The sequence below is a fragment of the Dunckerocampus dactyliophorus genome, chromosome 7, assembly GCF_027744805.1.
Source record: "Dunckerocampus dactyliophorus isolate RoL2022-P2 chromosome 7, RoL_Ddac_1.1, whole genome shotgun sequence".
In the NCBI taxonomy this organism is placed as follows: domain Eukaryota; kingdom Metazoa; phylum Chordata; class Actinopteri; order Syngnathiformes; family Syngnathidae; genus Dunckerocampus; species Dunckerocampus dactyliophorus.
The window spans coordinates 658,125-673,186 of NC_072825.1; the positions used below are offsets into that span (position 1 = coordinate 658,125).

Here is a 15,062-nt window from a genome sequence, read left to right on the forward strand (position 1 = left end):
ATGTATAAATACACATGCTGTACAATATGTATATAAATATATGTATAAATACACACATGCTGTACAATATGTATATAAATACATGTATAAATACACACATGCTGTACAATATGTATATAAATATATGTATAAATACACACATGCTGTACAATATGTATATAAATATATGTATAAATACACACATGCTGTACAATATGTATATAAATATATGTATAAATACACACATGCTGTACAATATGTATATAAATATATGTATAAATACACACATGCTGTACAATATGTATATAAATATATGTATAAATACACACATGCTGTACAATATGTATATAAATATATGTATAAATACACACATGCTGTACAATATGTATATAAATATATGTATAAATACACACATGCTGTACAATATGTATATAAATATATGTATAAATACACACATGCTGTACAATATGTATATAAATATATGTATAAATACACACATGCTGTACAATATGTATATAAATATATGTATAAATACACACATGCTGTACAATATGTATATAAATATATGTATAAATACACACATGCTACACAATATGTATATAAATATATGTATAAATACACACATGCTGTACAATATGTATATAAATATATGTATAAATACACATGCTGTACAATATGTATATAAATATATGTATAAATACACACATGCTGTACAATATGTATATAAATACATGTATAAATACACACATGCTGTACAATATGTATATAAATATATGTATAAATACACACATGCTGTACAATATGTATATAAATATATGTATAAATACACACATGCTGTACAATATGTATATAAATATATGTATAAATACACACATGCTGTACAATATGTATATAAATATATGTATAAATACACACATGCTGTACAATATGTATATAAATACATGTATAAATACACACATGCTGTACAATATGTATATAAATATATGTATAAATACACATGCTGTACAATATGTATATAAATACATGTATAAATACACATGCTGTACAATATGTATATAAATATATGTATAAATACACACATGCTACACAATATGTATATATGTATATAGAAATACAGTCATATTATTTAAAATAATATATACTGTATTATATACATGACTTATAATTGTATATATATATGTATATGATACATAAATATAGACTATATTCATGTCAAAAATGATATAATCATGTATTAAATAGAAAAAAGTCCCATTTATATTGTTTATATAAATAAATAAATGTATTTATGAATTCTAATAATATGTATAAAATGTATATTTGAGTATGTTTTATATGAATATATAAATGATTATGCAGTACATGTGTATACATAACGTCTGTTTTGAATTTGTATGCATTTATGATCCATTCTTAAATGTATGAAATGTGTCATTCATGAATGAAATGTGCCATAAATGACTGAATGAATGTTAAACCAGATGTCATCATTTCACCATTTATTGAAATATTGAATAAGTGTTCCATATTTTAAATCATTTCAAGTATGACACAAGTGTGCTGAATAAATAATTATTATAATAGATTATTACAACTAGAATAAATAATGATTAAATATGTCAATAATGAATGATTTACGTAATTATTGGACTCATGATTGAATCCTATCTGTCACTAGCACCCATCAAAATGTGTGGGCGGGACTAGCGCGAATCTCGTCCAATGATTGCGTTGCTTGAAACTGTGACGTCGGTGAAAATAGTCCAAGTTTGTGGGGAGTTGTTGGTTGATACGGGAAACCTTGGCGGGTGTGAGCTAGCGGGAGCTGCTGAGCAGTAAAGTCAGAGGAAGTTCTTCAAGATGTTGGGATTACTCGCGCGCCTTCTAACCGACATATTGAGTGAAAAAGTAGAGGAAGTACCGCAGCGCCTCGTGCCGGACTAACCACGTGGGTTCAGGCAAAAAAGACGTCACATTTGCGTAGATTTGGACTAATAATGGGCCATAACCGGCCTCAGTAGCGCCACCCAGTGTCTAGCCTGGTCTATTAATATCCCATCCATCCATCCTCACGAGGGTCGCGGGTATGCTGGAGCCTATCTGGGCTGCTATTAGTCCAAATATATTCCTGTTTTAGCAAACGGTGCGTCTTTTTTACCTGAGTCCACTTGGCCCATGAACCCTGGAGGTACGCGCTGGGGTACTTCCTCTACGTTTTGGGCACATGTATGACAGCCAGTCGTGTTGTAATGTGCCCGTGCCGCCACCTTACGTCTTTTTACTACGTGTTAGCTTGCTGTAGTGTTTGGTTAGGCTTGAATCATAGCGCCTAAGGTAATGCCTGTATGGTTAATTGGTGATGGTTAATAGCCACAGTTTGACCCTGGAACAGATTATTCGTGTTTCAAAGATTTCCCACGGGGACACAAATCCCAAAAAATTGGCGTTCTGAAATGATTTATTTTGTTTTCCTTGTCATAGTCAGCCATGTTTGGTAACTGTGAATGCCTGTTGGTTAGTGGTTGGTTAGTGGTTAGTGGTTAGTGGTAAGTTGGTTGGTTGGTTGTGTAAAGAACTGAAACTGAAAAAAGAATCCTATGACTGACACTCCCAGCTGTCCCATGGAGTTGACCTACTAACCTGAATATATACTGTATATATATATATATATATATATATAATGTATATATGTCACCGGCCATTCCTTCCTCGTGAAGGGACTTGACTGAAGAATGAAACACTCTCCGTGCACGCGGGCTCAGGTATTACACGCCCTAAACGCGCACGTGGCGTCTATCAGAAAGTGACTCTTCAGTGTCCTCTAGCGGCCACTCATTTTCTACAACACTAGATACTATTATTATGTATCATGATCGTGCTTATATATGATCACTTTATTTAGACTATAACCTTGTCGTGTGTTTGAGATAACTGTAGCTACTATTCAGCTACAGCAGCCACGTGTGGGACTTTGGCGACATCTAACGGTGATTTATGGTAATTGTATAAAAAATCCATGTTTGTCGGGTCTCAAACATGAAATTACGGCCAAAACCTGTAACAAAAGTGTTAAATAAATCTACGTTTATTAGTCATTCTGTATGCAAGAGTGCTATATAAAGAAGCTTTAAGGATGACAAATATTATACACGGTTCATGGAGAACTACAAGCATAATAATAATAACAATAATAATAAAGATATGCTCAATGCTACGAGCCTTTCATGGTGTTGTGTTGACTGCTCGGCATTGTGTTTGAGAAGTGTGGGCGTGTCCTTTGTTTTGTGTAACAGGAGTCAGGAAGACACAACGAGGAGCATCCATAATTCATGTAGATCTTCATCCTCATCCTCGCAGCAGCTGGACACTTCATTAGGTACACCCTGCGATCCCAGCAATGATAACACGAACCTTTTTGACTGCCATGTTTCACGCGGTGCTTGCATCACACGGCACGTGAGCCTCACACATTTGGATGATTATTTGACATCCACATCATTCAAACTCCATTCCATTCCATTCCATTTTCCTCCGCTTATCCGGGTCCGGGTCGCGGGGGCAGCAGTCTCAGTAGGGAAGCCCAGACTTCCCGGTCCCCGACCACCTCCTCCAGCTCCACCGGGAGGACACCGAGGCGTTCCCAGGCCAGCTGTGAGACATAATCCCTCCAGCGTGTCCTAGGTCTTCCCCGGGGCCTTCTCCCGGCTGGGCATGCCCGAAACACCTCACCAGGGAGGCGTCCGGGAGGCATCCGGACTAGATGCCCGAGCCACCTCAGCTGGCTCCTCTCGATGTGAAGGAGCAGCGGCTCTACTCTGAGCTCCTCTCGGATAACCGAGCTCCTCACCCTGTCTCTTAGGGTGAGTCCCGCCAACCTACGAAGAAAACTCATTTCAGCCGCTTGTATCCGCGATCTCGTTCTTTCGGTCATGACCCAAAGTGCATGACCATAGGTGAGGGTGGGAACATAGATCGATCGGTAAATTGAGAGCTTTGCCTTCCGGCTCAGCTCTCTCTTCACCACGACGGTCCGGTACAGCGACCGCATTACTGCAGACGCTGCGCCGATCCGCCTATCGACCTCACGCTCCAACCTTCCCTCACTCGTGAACAAGACCCCGAGATACTTGAACTCCTCCACCTGGGGCAGGACCTCATTCCCAACCCGGAGGGAGCAATCCACCCTTTTCCGACTGAGAACCATGGCCTCGGATTTGGAGGTGCTGAGTCTCATCCCAGAAGCTTCACACTCAGATGCAAACCGTCCCAGTAAACGCTGCAGGTCACAGCTCGATGAGGCCATCAGGACCACATCGTCTGCAAATAGCAGAGATGAGATCCTAGTGCCCCCGAACTGGACTCCCTCGACACCTTGGCTGCGCCTAGAAATTCTGTCCATGAAAATTATGAACAGAATCGGTGACAAAGGGCAGCCTTGGCGGAGGCCAACGTTCACCGGAAACAGGCTTGACTTACTACTGGCAATGCCAACCAGGCTCCTGCTCCGGTTGTACAAGGACTGAATGGCACGTAGTAGCGCGCCACCAATCCCATACTCCCGGAGCACCCCCCACAGGACACCGCGAGGGACACGGTCGAATGCCTTTTCCAGGTCCACAAAGCACATGTAGACCGTTCGGGCAAACTCCCAAGTACCCTCCAGGACCCTTGCAAGGGTGTAGAGCTGGTCCAGTGTTCCGCGACCAGGACGAAAACCACATTGCACCTCCTGTAGCCGAGGTTCGATTAACGGTCGTACCCTTCTCTCCAGCACCCTGGAATAGACTTTCCCAGGGAGGCTGAGGAGTGTGATCCCCCTATAGTTGGAACACACCCTCCGGTCACCCTTCTTGAAAAGGGGGACCACCACCCCAGTCTGCCAATCCAGAGGTACTGTTCCCGACTTCCACGCAATGTTGAAGAGACGTGTCAGCCAAGACAGTCCCGCAACATCCAACATCCAGCCCCTCCGTGAATCACCACCTTACCGTGGTGGAGGGGTTTGTGTGCCCGAGTGATCCTAGGAGCTATGTTGTCTGGGGCTATATGCCCCTGGTAGGGTCTCCCAAGGCAAACAGGTCCTGGGTGACGGGCCAGACCAAGAGTGATTCAGAAGACCCCTATGAATAAACACACGAGGAGAGACCGCACCTCGCCCGGAAGTGGGATACCGGGGCCTCACCCTGGAGCCAGGCCTGGGGGAGGGGCTCGCAGGCGAGCGTCTGGTGGTCGGGCTTTCACCCGTGGGACCCGGCCGGGCTCAGCCCGAAGAAGCCACACGGGATCTCCCCCCCGTAGACCCACCACCTGCGGGGGCAAGCATAAGGGTCCGGTGCATTGCGTTTTGGGTGGCGGTCGAGGGCGGGCACCTAGGCGACCTGGTCTTCGGTGGCCAAATCTGGTTCTTGGGACAGGGAACGTCACTTCTCTGGCGGGGAAGGAGCCCGAACTTGTGAGAGAGGTTGAGACATTCCGACTAGATATAGTCGGACTCACCTCGACCCACAGTTTGGGTTCTGGATCCAAACTCCTCGAGAGGGGCTGGACCTTGTTCTACTCTGGAGTTGCTGCAGGGGAGAGGCGGCGAGCTGGTGTGGGCTTATTAATAGCCCCCCGGCTCGGTGCCTCTGTGTTGGAGTCATCCCCGGTTAACGAGAGGGTCATTTCCCTACGCCTTCGGGTTGGGGAAAGGGTCCTGACTGTCGTTTGTGCGTACGCGCCAAACGGCAGTTCAGAGTACCCAGCCTTCCTGGAGTCCATCAGAGGGGTGCTGGAGAGCACCCCAACTGGTGACTCTGTCGTTTTGCTAGGAGACTTCAACGCCCATGTGGGCAATGACAGTGTGACCTGGAGGGGCGTGATTGGGAGGAACGGCCTCCCCGATCTGAACCCGTGCGGTGTGATGTTGTTGGACTTCTGTGCGAACCACAGTTTGTCCACCACAAACACCATGTTCCAACATAAGGATGTCCATAAGTGCACATGGCACCAGGACACCCTAGGCCGCAGGTCTATGATCGACTTTGTAGTCGTATCATCAGACCTGCGTCCGCATGTTTTGTACACGCGGGTAAAGAGAGGGGCTGAGCTGTCAACTGATCACCACCTGGTGATGAGTTGGATTAGATGGCGGGGGAGGATGCCGGACAGACCCGGGAGACCCAAACGTGTAGTGAGGGTGTGCTGGGAACGTTTGGCAGAGTCTCCTGTTCGTCGAGTCTTCAGCTCTCACCTCCGGCAGAGCTTCTCCTGCATCCCGGGGGAGGACGAGGATATCGAGTCCGAATGGGCTCTATTCCGTGCCTCCATTGCTGAGGCAGCTGATCGGAGCTGCGGCCGCAAGGTGGTCGGTGCCAGTCGTGGCGGCAAGCCCCGAACCCGATGGTGGACACCAGAGGTCAGGGCTTCCGTCAAGCTGAAGAAGGAGTCTTATCGAGCATGGATGGCTTGTGGGACTCCTGAAGCAGCTGACGGGTACTGGCAGGCCAAGCGGCACGCGGCTTCGGCGGTGGTCGAGGCAAAAACTCGGGTGTGGGAGGAGTTCGGTGAGGCCATGGAACACGACTTTCGGTCGGCCTCGAAGAGGTTCTGGCAAACCGTCCGGCGCCTCAGAAAAGGGAAGCAGTGCCCGGTCCACACTGTTTACAGTGGGGACGGGAGCCTGCTGACCTCGACTGAGGATATAGTTGGGCGGTGGAAGGAATACTTTGAGGCCCTTCTCAATCCCACTGACATACCTTCCATAGAGGAAGCAGAGACTGAGGACACGAATGCGGACAGTTCCATCACCGTGGCTGAGGTATCTGGGGTAGTCAAAATGCTCCCCAGTGGCAAAGCTCCGGGGGTGGACGAGTTTCGCCCTGAATTCCTCAAGGCTCTGGATGTTGATGTTGCATTTAATTTATAAAATAAAATAAATTAAACAAAATAAAATGCAAGAAAATAAAATTAAATGAAATGAAAAAAAGAAAATACAACAAAATAAAACAAAAGAAAACTCAATCCAGAATAAAATGAAATTAATTCAATTTAATTAAATTAAACAAAATCAAATCAAATCAAATAAAAAAGAATAAACTTAAATTAAATAAAATTACATTCATGGAAATACAATTAAATTAAAGAAAAGAAAACCCAACCCAAACTAAATGAAATAAAATAAAACAGAATAAAATGAATTTAAAGTCAAATAAAGTGTGTGTGTGCATGTGTATGTGTGTGTATGTGTGTGTATGCGTGTGTACGTGTGTGTTACTGGAGCCAGTCCCAGCTGACAATGGACCTGTGGTTCTGGAAGAGAGACGCTCTGAAATATGCATGAGGAAACCCACACCAGTTTCCAGGTAACCCAGGCAGGCATTCTGAACCGTGACGCTCACCGCGTGTGTGTGTGTGGGGGGGTGTGTGTGTATGTGTGTGTGTGTGTGTGTGTGTATGTGTGTGTGTGTGTGTGTGTGTGTGTGCGTGTGTGTGTGTGTGTGTGTGTGTGTGTGTGTGTGCGTGTGTGTGTGCGTGTGTGTGTGTGTGTGTGTGTGTGTGTGTGTGTGTATGTGTGTGTGTGTGTGTGTGTGTGTGTGTGCGTGTGTGTGTGTGTGTGTGTGTGTGTGTGTGTGTGCGTGTGTGTGTGCGTGTGTGTGTGTGTGTGTGTGTGTGTGTGTGTGTGTGTGCGTGTGTGTGTGCGTGTGTGTGTGTGTGTGTGTGTGCGTGTGTGTGTGTGTGCGTGCAGCATCACCTGTGCAGGTGCAGCACACGATGTCTTTGTGAGTGTGTGTCGAGGCCATGAAGAGGCCTCCTCGCTGCTAACAGGTTGATGAAGCAGGAAGAAACCAGGAAGCGGACTGAAGGTGTCGCCGCCAGCGTCCATTAAGCCACCATGAATCCTTTGTGGAGAGTTTACAAGAGCAAAGTCTTGAAGACTTTCAACCCCGAGTACGTGGAGGAGACCGCTGACGAGGTATCACACGGCTCTTCTTCTACTTGTCATTATTAGTAGTACTTTCATTCAGGTTGCTTTCACTCGTGACTCCACAAACACACGCGCTGACTGATACCAGCAACACGACACCAAGTTACTCTTACTTGGGTTTTTATCACTTGGATTCAGTTTGACAGCCTCTCTACTGACCCGCTTCTAGAAAGAAAAAGAAAAGAAGTCACTCGCGGGCCTTGAACTGTTAAATAACACACACACACACACACGTATATATACACACACACACACACACACACACACATATATACACACACAGTATAGAAATCTACAACACAATACTAGTTTTTGGTTAAATGATATTATAACACTTTTAATTAGGAAATAGAAAAAAATAAATAAACACTTGATCCTGGATATTACATTCAATATTGAAAAAAGTATTACCAAAGTATTGCAATTATTTAAAAAGTAATTCACTTTAATGACATAAAAAAACAGTATAACTACCAGAACCTGAGATAAATTTACAAATAAATTGTAGATTGTTTTATTGAAAATCGAATCAATATTCTATTTTAATCAATGGAGAAAGTGACATATCCTGGATTTAAAAAAACATTTCACATCACTCAAGAAAAAAACGGAATGATTTGTAATGAAGTAAAAAGTAATGTAATTTTAACCTATTTTTAAACTCATTTTAATCAAGAAAGTAAAAAAAAAAGACGCAATTTGGGTGTTAAATATTTAAACAAAAAATTATGTAACATTTAAAAATAAAAATAATAAAATAAATAATATTTATACAATTTTATTTCAGTTCATGAATGATTTAAAAATAAAAATATAAAAAAATATGGGGTAGATGAAATCTCAGCTTGTAAGATAAATAACATATTTATTTCTGTTCATCATATATATATATATATATATATATATATATATAAAAGAATAAAAAAACATTGAACTACAAAGTAAAAGCAAAGTTAGCTAAAAGTCGAGTTGAGTTGAGTTTGTCGTGTTTAGCGAGCTTCACGTGGCTTCAAACCGGTGCATAGAAACTCGATCCGGTGCACAACGGATCGGTTCCTTTGACTGACAACAACCCAAACACACGCGCAGAAATCCCGTCCAGCAGGTGGCGTCCCGCAGGAGACCCAAGTCCACTTTGTGTGCAGGTCAGTGAGTTGGAAGAAGACACGAGTCGAGTCCAGGAGGAGCAGCAAGGCCACAACGCCATCTCTCAGCTGGCCCGCAAAGTACGACAACTTGACGACAACTTGAGCCTCTCCACGCCAAACATCCCTTTGAACTTCACCCCTGCCTGTGTCCCACAGATGCAGGGGGCGGGGGCCAAAAGCTGGAACAGACTGTCAGCGCTCTTCAACAAAGACGACCAACACCAACTCCTCCACGACACCCAAAGTCCTCCTGTCGCCGACCAGTCAGTCCCCCCCCCCTCTCTAGAATGTAGTCATCATCAGGACTCCAATCTAACACAATAAAACACACAACTACACGTTTGCAATCACTCAACACAAAACACAATCAAATACTCAATGAAGAATGTACAATAAATAACAACATTTTTGGAAATAAAATGATAAAATATCAAATCAAATCAAACATGAAATACTTAAAAAAATAAAGCAAAGAAATCAGAGAAATAGTGAATTGTAAAAATATATAATAAAACTAAATGTCTAATATTTAAAATATATCCAACATTTTATGAAATAAAATAAAATGTAAATAAGCAAAGAAATAATGAATAAAAAATGTATAATAAAACATAAATGTTTTTTTAAATAATCTAATAACATGTTATGCTATAAAATAACAAAATATTACATAAAATTGATTTGAAAAAGGATTTAAAAATCAATAACAGAATCTAAAATAACGTCAAACAACATTTTTAAAAAATCAAACAAAAAATCCACAGAGAAAAACAGATGAAACAGACTAAAATAAACAATGTAAGATATTTCCAATTCAAAAACATGAAATATATAATCATAATAATAATAATAATAATAATGTGAATAATAACAACAAACAAAAAGCACATAAAATGAAAAAATAATATGAAAAAGTAAAAATAAAGGATGACTTTCAAAAAATTAAGTAGAATATCAGAATAGAAATAAAAACTAAAAAAAAATATATAAAAAGTTTTCATGCAAATACAGTATTACCAACAAATCATTGAACATACAAATGAAATAATGTGATTGTAATGATACAATTAGAATATCAATTGGATCCCATTGGAGCCATTTTCATGGAAGAAATAACAAATGATTGACAGCTGCAGCGCCGCATGACGTCCAGTGCAGTGCAGTACAGTACAGTAGAGTACAGTAGAGTATAGTAGAGTACAGTAGAGTATAGTAGAGTACAGTACAGTAGAGTACAGTAGAGTACAGTAGAGTATAGTAGAGTACAGTACAGTAGAGTACAGTAGAGTACAGTAGAGTATAGTAGAGTACAGTAGAGTACAGTACAGTAGAGTACAGTAGAGTGCAGTGCAGTACAGTAGAGTACAGTAGAGTATAGTAGAGTACAGTAGAGTATAGTAGAGTACAGTACAGTAGAGTACAGTAGAGTACAGTAGAGTACAGTATAGTAGAGTACAGTACAGTAGAGTACAGTACAGTAGAGTACAGTAGAGTAGAGTGCAGTACAGTACAGTACCATATACTGTCTATATGTAGAGTACAGTACAGTACAGTACCATATACTGTCTATATGTAGAGTGCAGTACAGTACAGTACCATATACTGTCTATATGTAGAGTGCAGTACAGTACAGTACCATATACTGTCTATATGTAGAGTACAGTACAGTACAGTACCATATACTGTCTATTCATCTGTGTGTGTGCCAGTCCACTTGCAGTCAGGCCAGACGAGCCCCCTCCCCCCACCAGGCGCTCTGGATTCTGGGACAGCTTTGCTGCCAACTGGGCGGCCAGGAAGCAGGCGGAGGCGGATGCTGCTGCCGCTGCTGGGCAGAAGATGCAAGAAGACGAGGCGCTACAAGAGGCTGTGGAAGCATCAGCATCAGCATCAGCATCAGCATCAGCATCAGCATCAGCATCAGCATCAGCATCAGCATCAGTGGAGGAGGAGGAGGAGGAGGAGGGTGGTGGGGCGGAGACGGAGGAGAGGCACGACGGGGACTTGAACCAAAGCGAAGGAAACAACTCCTTCTCCAAGTACGTGTCTCTGGGAGGGGGCGAGGACGCCTCCTTCAAGTGGAACTTTGTCAGCAGCAAACTGGCAGAGCTGAGAAGTAAGAGCGCCGCCCACAGCAACTAGCACACGCACACCCCCCCTTCCGCAACGTCATGGTCCTCACATTCAAGCAAAACACTCATGAACATTCCAAGTTCAAACACGTGCATTATGAAATAGAAGTCCTCTGTGGTGCAACCCTGGTCATGTGACACCTCAGCTCAGCGAGCACCTGCACTGATGGTCACATCAAAGCGTCCGTCGTCATGGCTCGTTAGCATGAATATCTGCCACCTGCTGTCGTGGAATGTCGGTCCTGTGATGACAGGAACATCCCACCCATGCATGCATCAAGTCACTACCCACGTGTGTCCCGTCCCATTACACTGAATGCACCAGCACCAAATGTACCCACTTAGCATACTTAGCGCCATACAATTATTATGCTAATAGCAGGGGTGTCCAAAGTGTGGCTCGGGGGCCACATGTCTTTTTATTGGCCCGCAGCACATTCTAAAAATATAACGAGAAAACTAAAACACAAAAACAACAGCAAAAATGGAAAAATCAGCAGTAATTTACAATAATAAAGTCAAAATATTAAGAGAAAAAAGTTGTCATGTTAAGAGTAAAATGTAATATTATGAGGAAACATCATTTTAATAGCATAAAGTTTTTTTTTAAAGTTGTATTATTATGAAAAACAAAACTGAACAAAGTTGTCATTTTTGGAAAAGTAGCTTGTGGAAAAAGTTAGAATATTATGAGAATAATGTGAAAATATTATGGGAATAAAGTCTCAATATGAAAAGAAAATATGCAAAAAAAAAAAAGTCATTTTATCCATCCATCTGTTTTCTATGCCGCTTATCCCCACTAGGGTGACGGGGGTATGCTGGAGCCTATCCTAGCTGAAACTGTAATTTTATGAGAAAGTAAAAAAACAAAACAATGAATACATTTTTTGGAAAATTAGGTTGTGGAAAAATAGAAGTAAGTAAGTAAGTAAGTAAGTTGAAATATTTGGAGCAGAAATGAAAAAGAAAACCAGTCAAACCAGTCAAAATATTAAGAGGAAAAAATTGTCTTATAATGAGAAAAAAGTAGTAATTTAATACTCATAATAGCAGGAAAAATAATGTCATTTTAGTAGCATAAGGTTGAAATATTAAAGAAATGTTGTAATATTATGAAAAACAAAGAAAAGAATGAATAAAGTTGGGGGCAACGTTATAATGTGATGGGAAGAAAGCCATAAATATGAGAAGAAAATGTACAAGACGGGAGTGGAAACAGTTGGAACATGAAAAGAAACAGCAGTAGTCAAAATACAAAGACAAGTTTTATTCCAATGAGGTAAAAGTAGCAATTTTGTGAGAATAAAGTTGAAATATGAAAGAAAACGGTTGTGATTATGCAATTATGAAAATAAAAAAGAATGAATAAAGTTGTCATTTTTCAAGTCCAAATATTAAGAGACCAAAGTTGTGTTCTAATGAGAAAAAAAGCACATCTCGTCACTTCAGCCGCACAGAGTTGAAAAAGTCAAACATTACGGCAACAAAGTTGGAATATTACGAGAAAAAAATTCATGAAGATGATTTGAGATTTAAAATGTCATTTTTCACAATGTTGCCCTCGCTGGAAGGAGGTTTGGACACCCCAGGCTGATAGGATCAGGTTTAGATAGAATGCTAACGTACGTTGGAGTGTTGCCTCGAAGCATCGCTCTCGTTCGCTGTCATTCAAATGCATCTTTACGCTCCATCAGCATCAGCATCAGCATCAGCATCAGCATCAGCATCAGCATCCTCCAGACACGCAGCAGTTTAGTCAAAGCAAGATGAAGCATTAGCGCCACCTGCAGCCTTGGCAGCGTCACGTTTAGCATTTGACTTCACAGTCCTTTGAAAAAGTCCAATAGAAATGAAAGTGTGTGTGTGTGTGGTGGGGGGTTGAAATGAAATGGAACTTTGTGATTATTTGAAAGTTTTATTTGAAAGAAATGCTCTTTTTTGTCTGCTTGCAATCTGGATTCTTTTTTGTGTTGCTTTTGTTTTACTGGACGCAACAATAAACAAATATTGCTCAGCACACCAGCAAAGGTTGATGTCCTGTACAGCAGAAAACCATCTCTCAGCAAACATTAGCACAACCAGATCATTTTATCATTGATCATTTGGTTTGAAATACCAAGTCAAATGATCCGTCCTAACCCTAAAGTGCCCAATTTCATCTTTTATTGGATGGACTTTTTCATTGGATTAGAGACCTGACTCACAGGAGTTTGTTACAAAAGTCTAAAACTATCTTGGGTCATGCTGTGTAATAAGATAGGACAATTGGATAGAGCTGCCACTTCTTTCAAGGATCGTTTATCACACCACGTTTAAGCCACGAGATGAAATTCAAGCATCGTGCACCTGCATGACATCCAAACAATCGCCATCTTTCATGTTAGAAATGGTGGGAGGTCACCAATTCACATACCAAGCCTACTCGTGGTGTCAAAAGAACGCCACACAACGCAATAGGTGGATAAAAAGAGACAAGACATCCATCCAATACCGCCGTGGAATGTCGCATGTTAACCAACTACTATGTGAGCTCTAAGCATGCACTTTCCAGCCATTTACAAAAACTGTACAGCAAAGCACGCTGGGAAACAGGAAGTGCTCCCAACGAAGCCTCTCTATATAGACCGTCTCTGTTCAGAAAAAAACACTTCAATAAAACCTACGCACACGCACACGCAGTTATGTAGTATATTGTTAAACTATTGTGGGCGGGGGTCATATTTGAGCTGTGACTGCACGACTTGCGTGAGTTTAGATGGTAGCCATCTGTTTACATCATAACGCGCTTGGACGCAACACTTTTCACAACGTCGCTGCACAAGCTATGGCAGCTCGGGAGGGACACTAAAGACATCAGCGCTTCTTCCACACGCAACGCATGACAAGCTGGACCACAGCAGCGTGGGCTAAAATGCAATGTTGCTGTCATGTTCAACACGTATCCTTTCACGCACTTCTATTGCGGTTTGTGACATGTGCATCCCTCCTGTCTGTCTAACATTTCCCACAAATCTTGGCTTTCCAACCGTACTGAAAGGTTGCTTGTCTTTTGCAGTGCAGCTAGCAACACTGTGAGCGTGTAGCAGACTTGTAATGGCATCCGGTTTGAAGAACACACACCAAGTCAGGAGCTGTACATTTATTTTCTGTAGAACAATGGCAAGGAGGGCACAATATTAGCGGGCACACACAGCAGCATTCCCTGACTTCAGCTGCTCAAACGTCCACGTTATGGCAGCAGACACGCGTTTCTCCCTGTGTGCGTCGCTATAAAGGGTCCCCCTTGCAACAGCAACCGCAACAAAAATAAGTTCCATCAAAACATAAATGCAGGTTTTGAGAATGTTCACAACAAAAAGCACAGTATTTTAAATCAAAGATTTCACTCGGCTACATACTCCCCTCTGAACTTCTCAAAACTGCGCTAGTGTGACATGAAAGTGCGGCTCAAATAAAAAAACAAGTGATAGTGTCACTATTCATCCACACATCTCTCTGCGACATGAATGTCTCCCAACATAAAGGGAAAGTAGGATACCGAAGTTGGCCAGACTTCAAATTCCCACTACGCTAAAGAAAGTGCCATATACACAATCTTACAACAATGACGACCTAACCAATACTAAAGGTTGAGCCACAGCAAAAGCTGTACTAGAAGTACACTGACTGACTAGAGGTCAAGAGCAGCCTATAAAAACAAAGTTCTGGCAAACTCACTGACTCGGCTACCTGACTTTGTGTGTCTTTGTGTCATGTTCTGGATCAGTCTATTAACAGGCCTCACAATCCGCCCAACTCTCGTCCTAATGTGGCTCACTGGATTGTCTGGCTCGA

At 42.0% G+C, this 15,062-nt stretch overlaps 1 protein-coding gene across 1 annotated transcript; it reads left to right on the forward strand.

Annotated features, from left to right (window-relative positions):
* The first annotated feature begins 1,851 nt into the window (after positions 1-1,851).
* LOC129185515 (uncharacterized protein C1orf232) lies at positions 1,852-11,855 on the forward strand. The gene is made up of 7 exons (XM_054782698.1): positions 1,852-2,741; positions 3,273-3,355; positions 7,244-7,322; positions 7,786-7,933; positions 9,091-9,171; positions 9,250-9,356; positions 10,803-11,855. Exons 4-7 carry the CDS (start codon positions 7,853-7,855, stop codon positions 11,233-11,235), a joined length of 702 nt encoding a protein of 233 aa, XP_054638673.1. The 5' UTR covers positions 1,852-2,741; positions 3,273-3,355; positions 7,244-7,322; positions 7,786-7,852; the 3' UTR covers positions 11,236-11,855.
* Positions 11,856-15,062: the final 3,207 nt, after the last annotated feature.

Bases quoted from the DNA above. Each gene is read 5' to 3' on its own strand.
- LOC129185515 (XM_054782698.1), top strand. From the start codon at position 7,853: ATGAATCCTTTGTGGAGAGTTTACAAGAGCAAAGTCTTGAAGACTTTC. The intron at 7,934-9,090 runs GTATCACACGGC...CTTTGTGTGCAG, and splicing joins TGGAGGAGACCGCTGACGAG to GTCAGTGAGTTGGAAGAAGA. The intron at 9,357-10,802 runs GTCAGTCCCCCC...TGTGTGTGCCAG, and splicing joins AGTCCTCCTGTCGCCGACCA to TCCACTTGCAGTCAGGCCAG.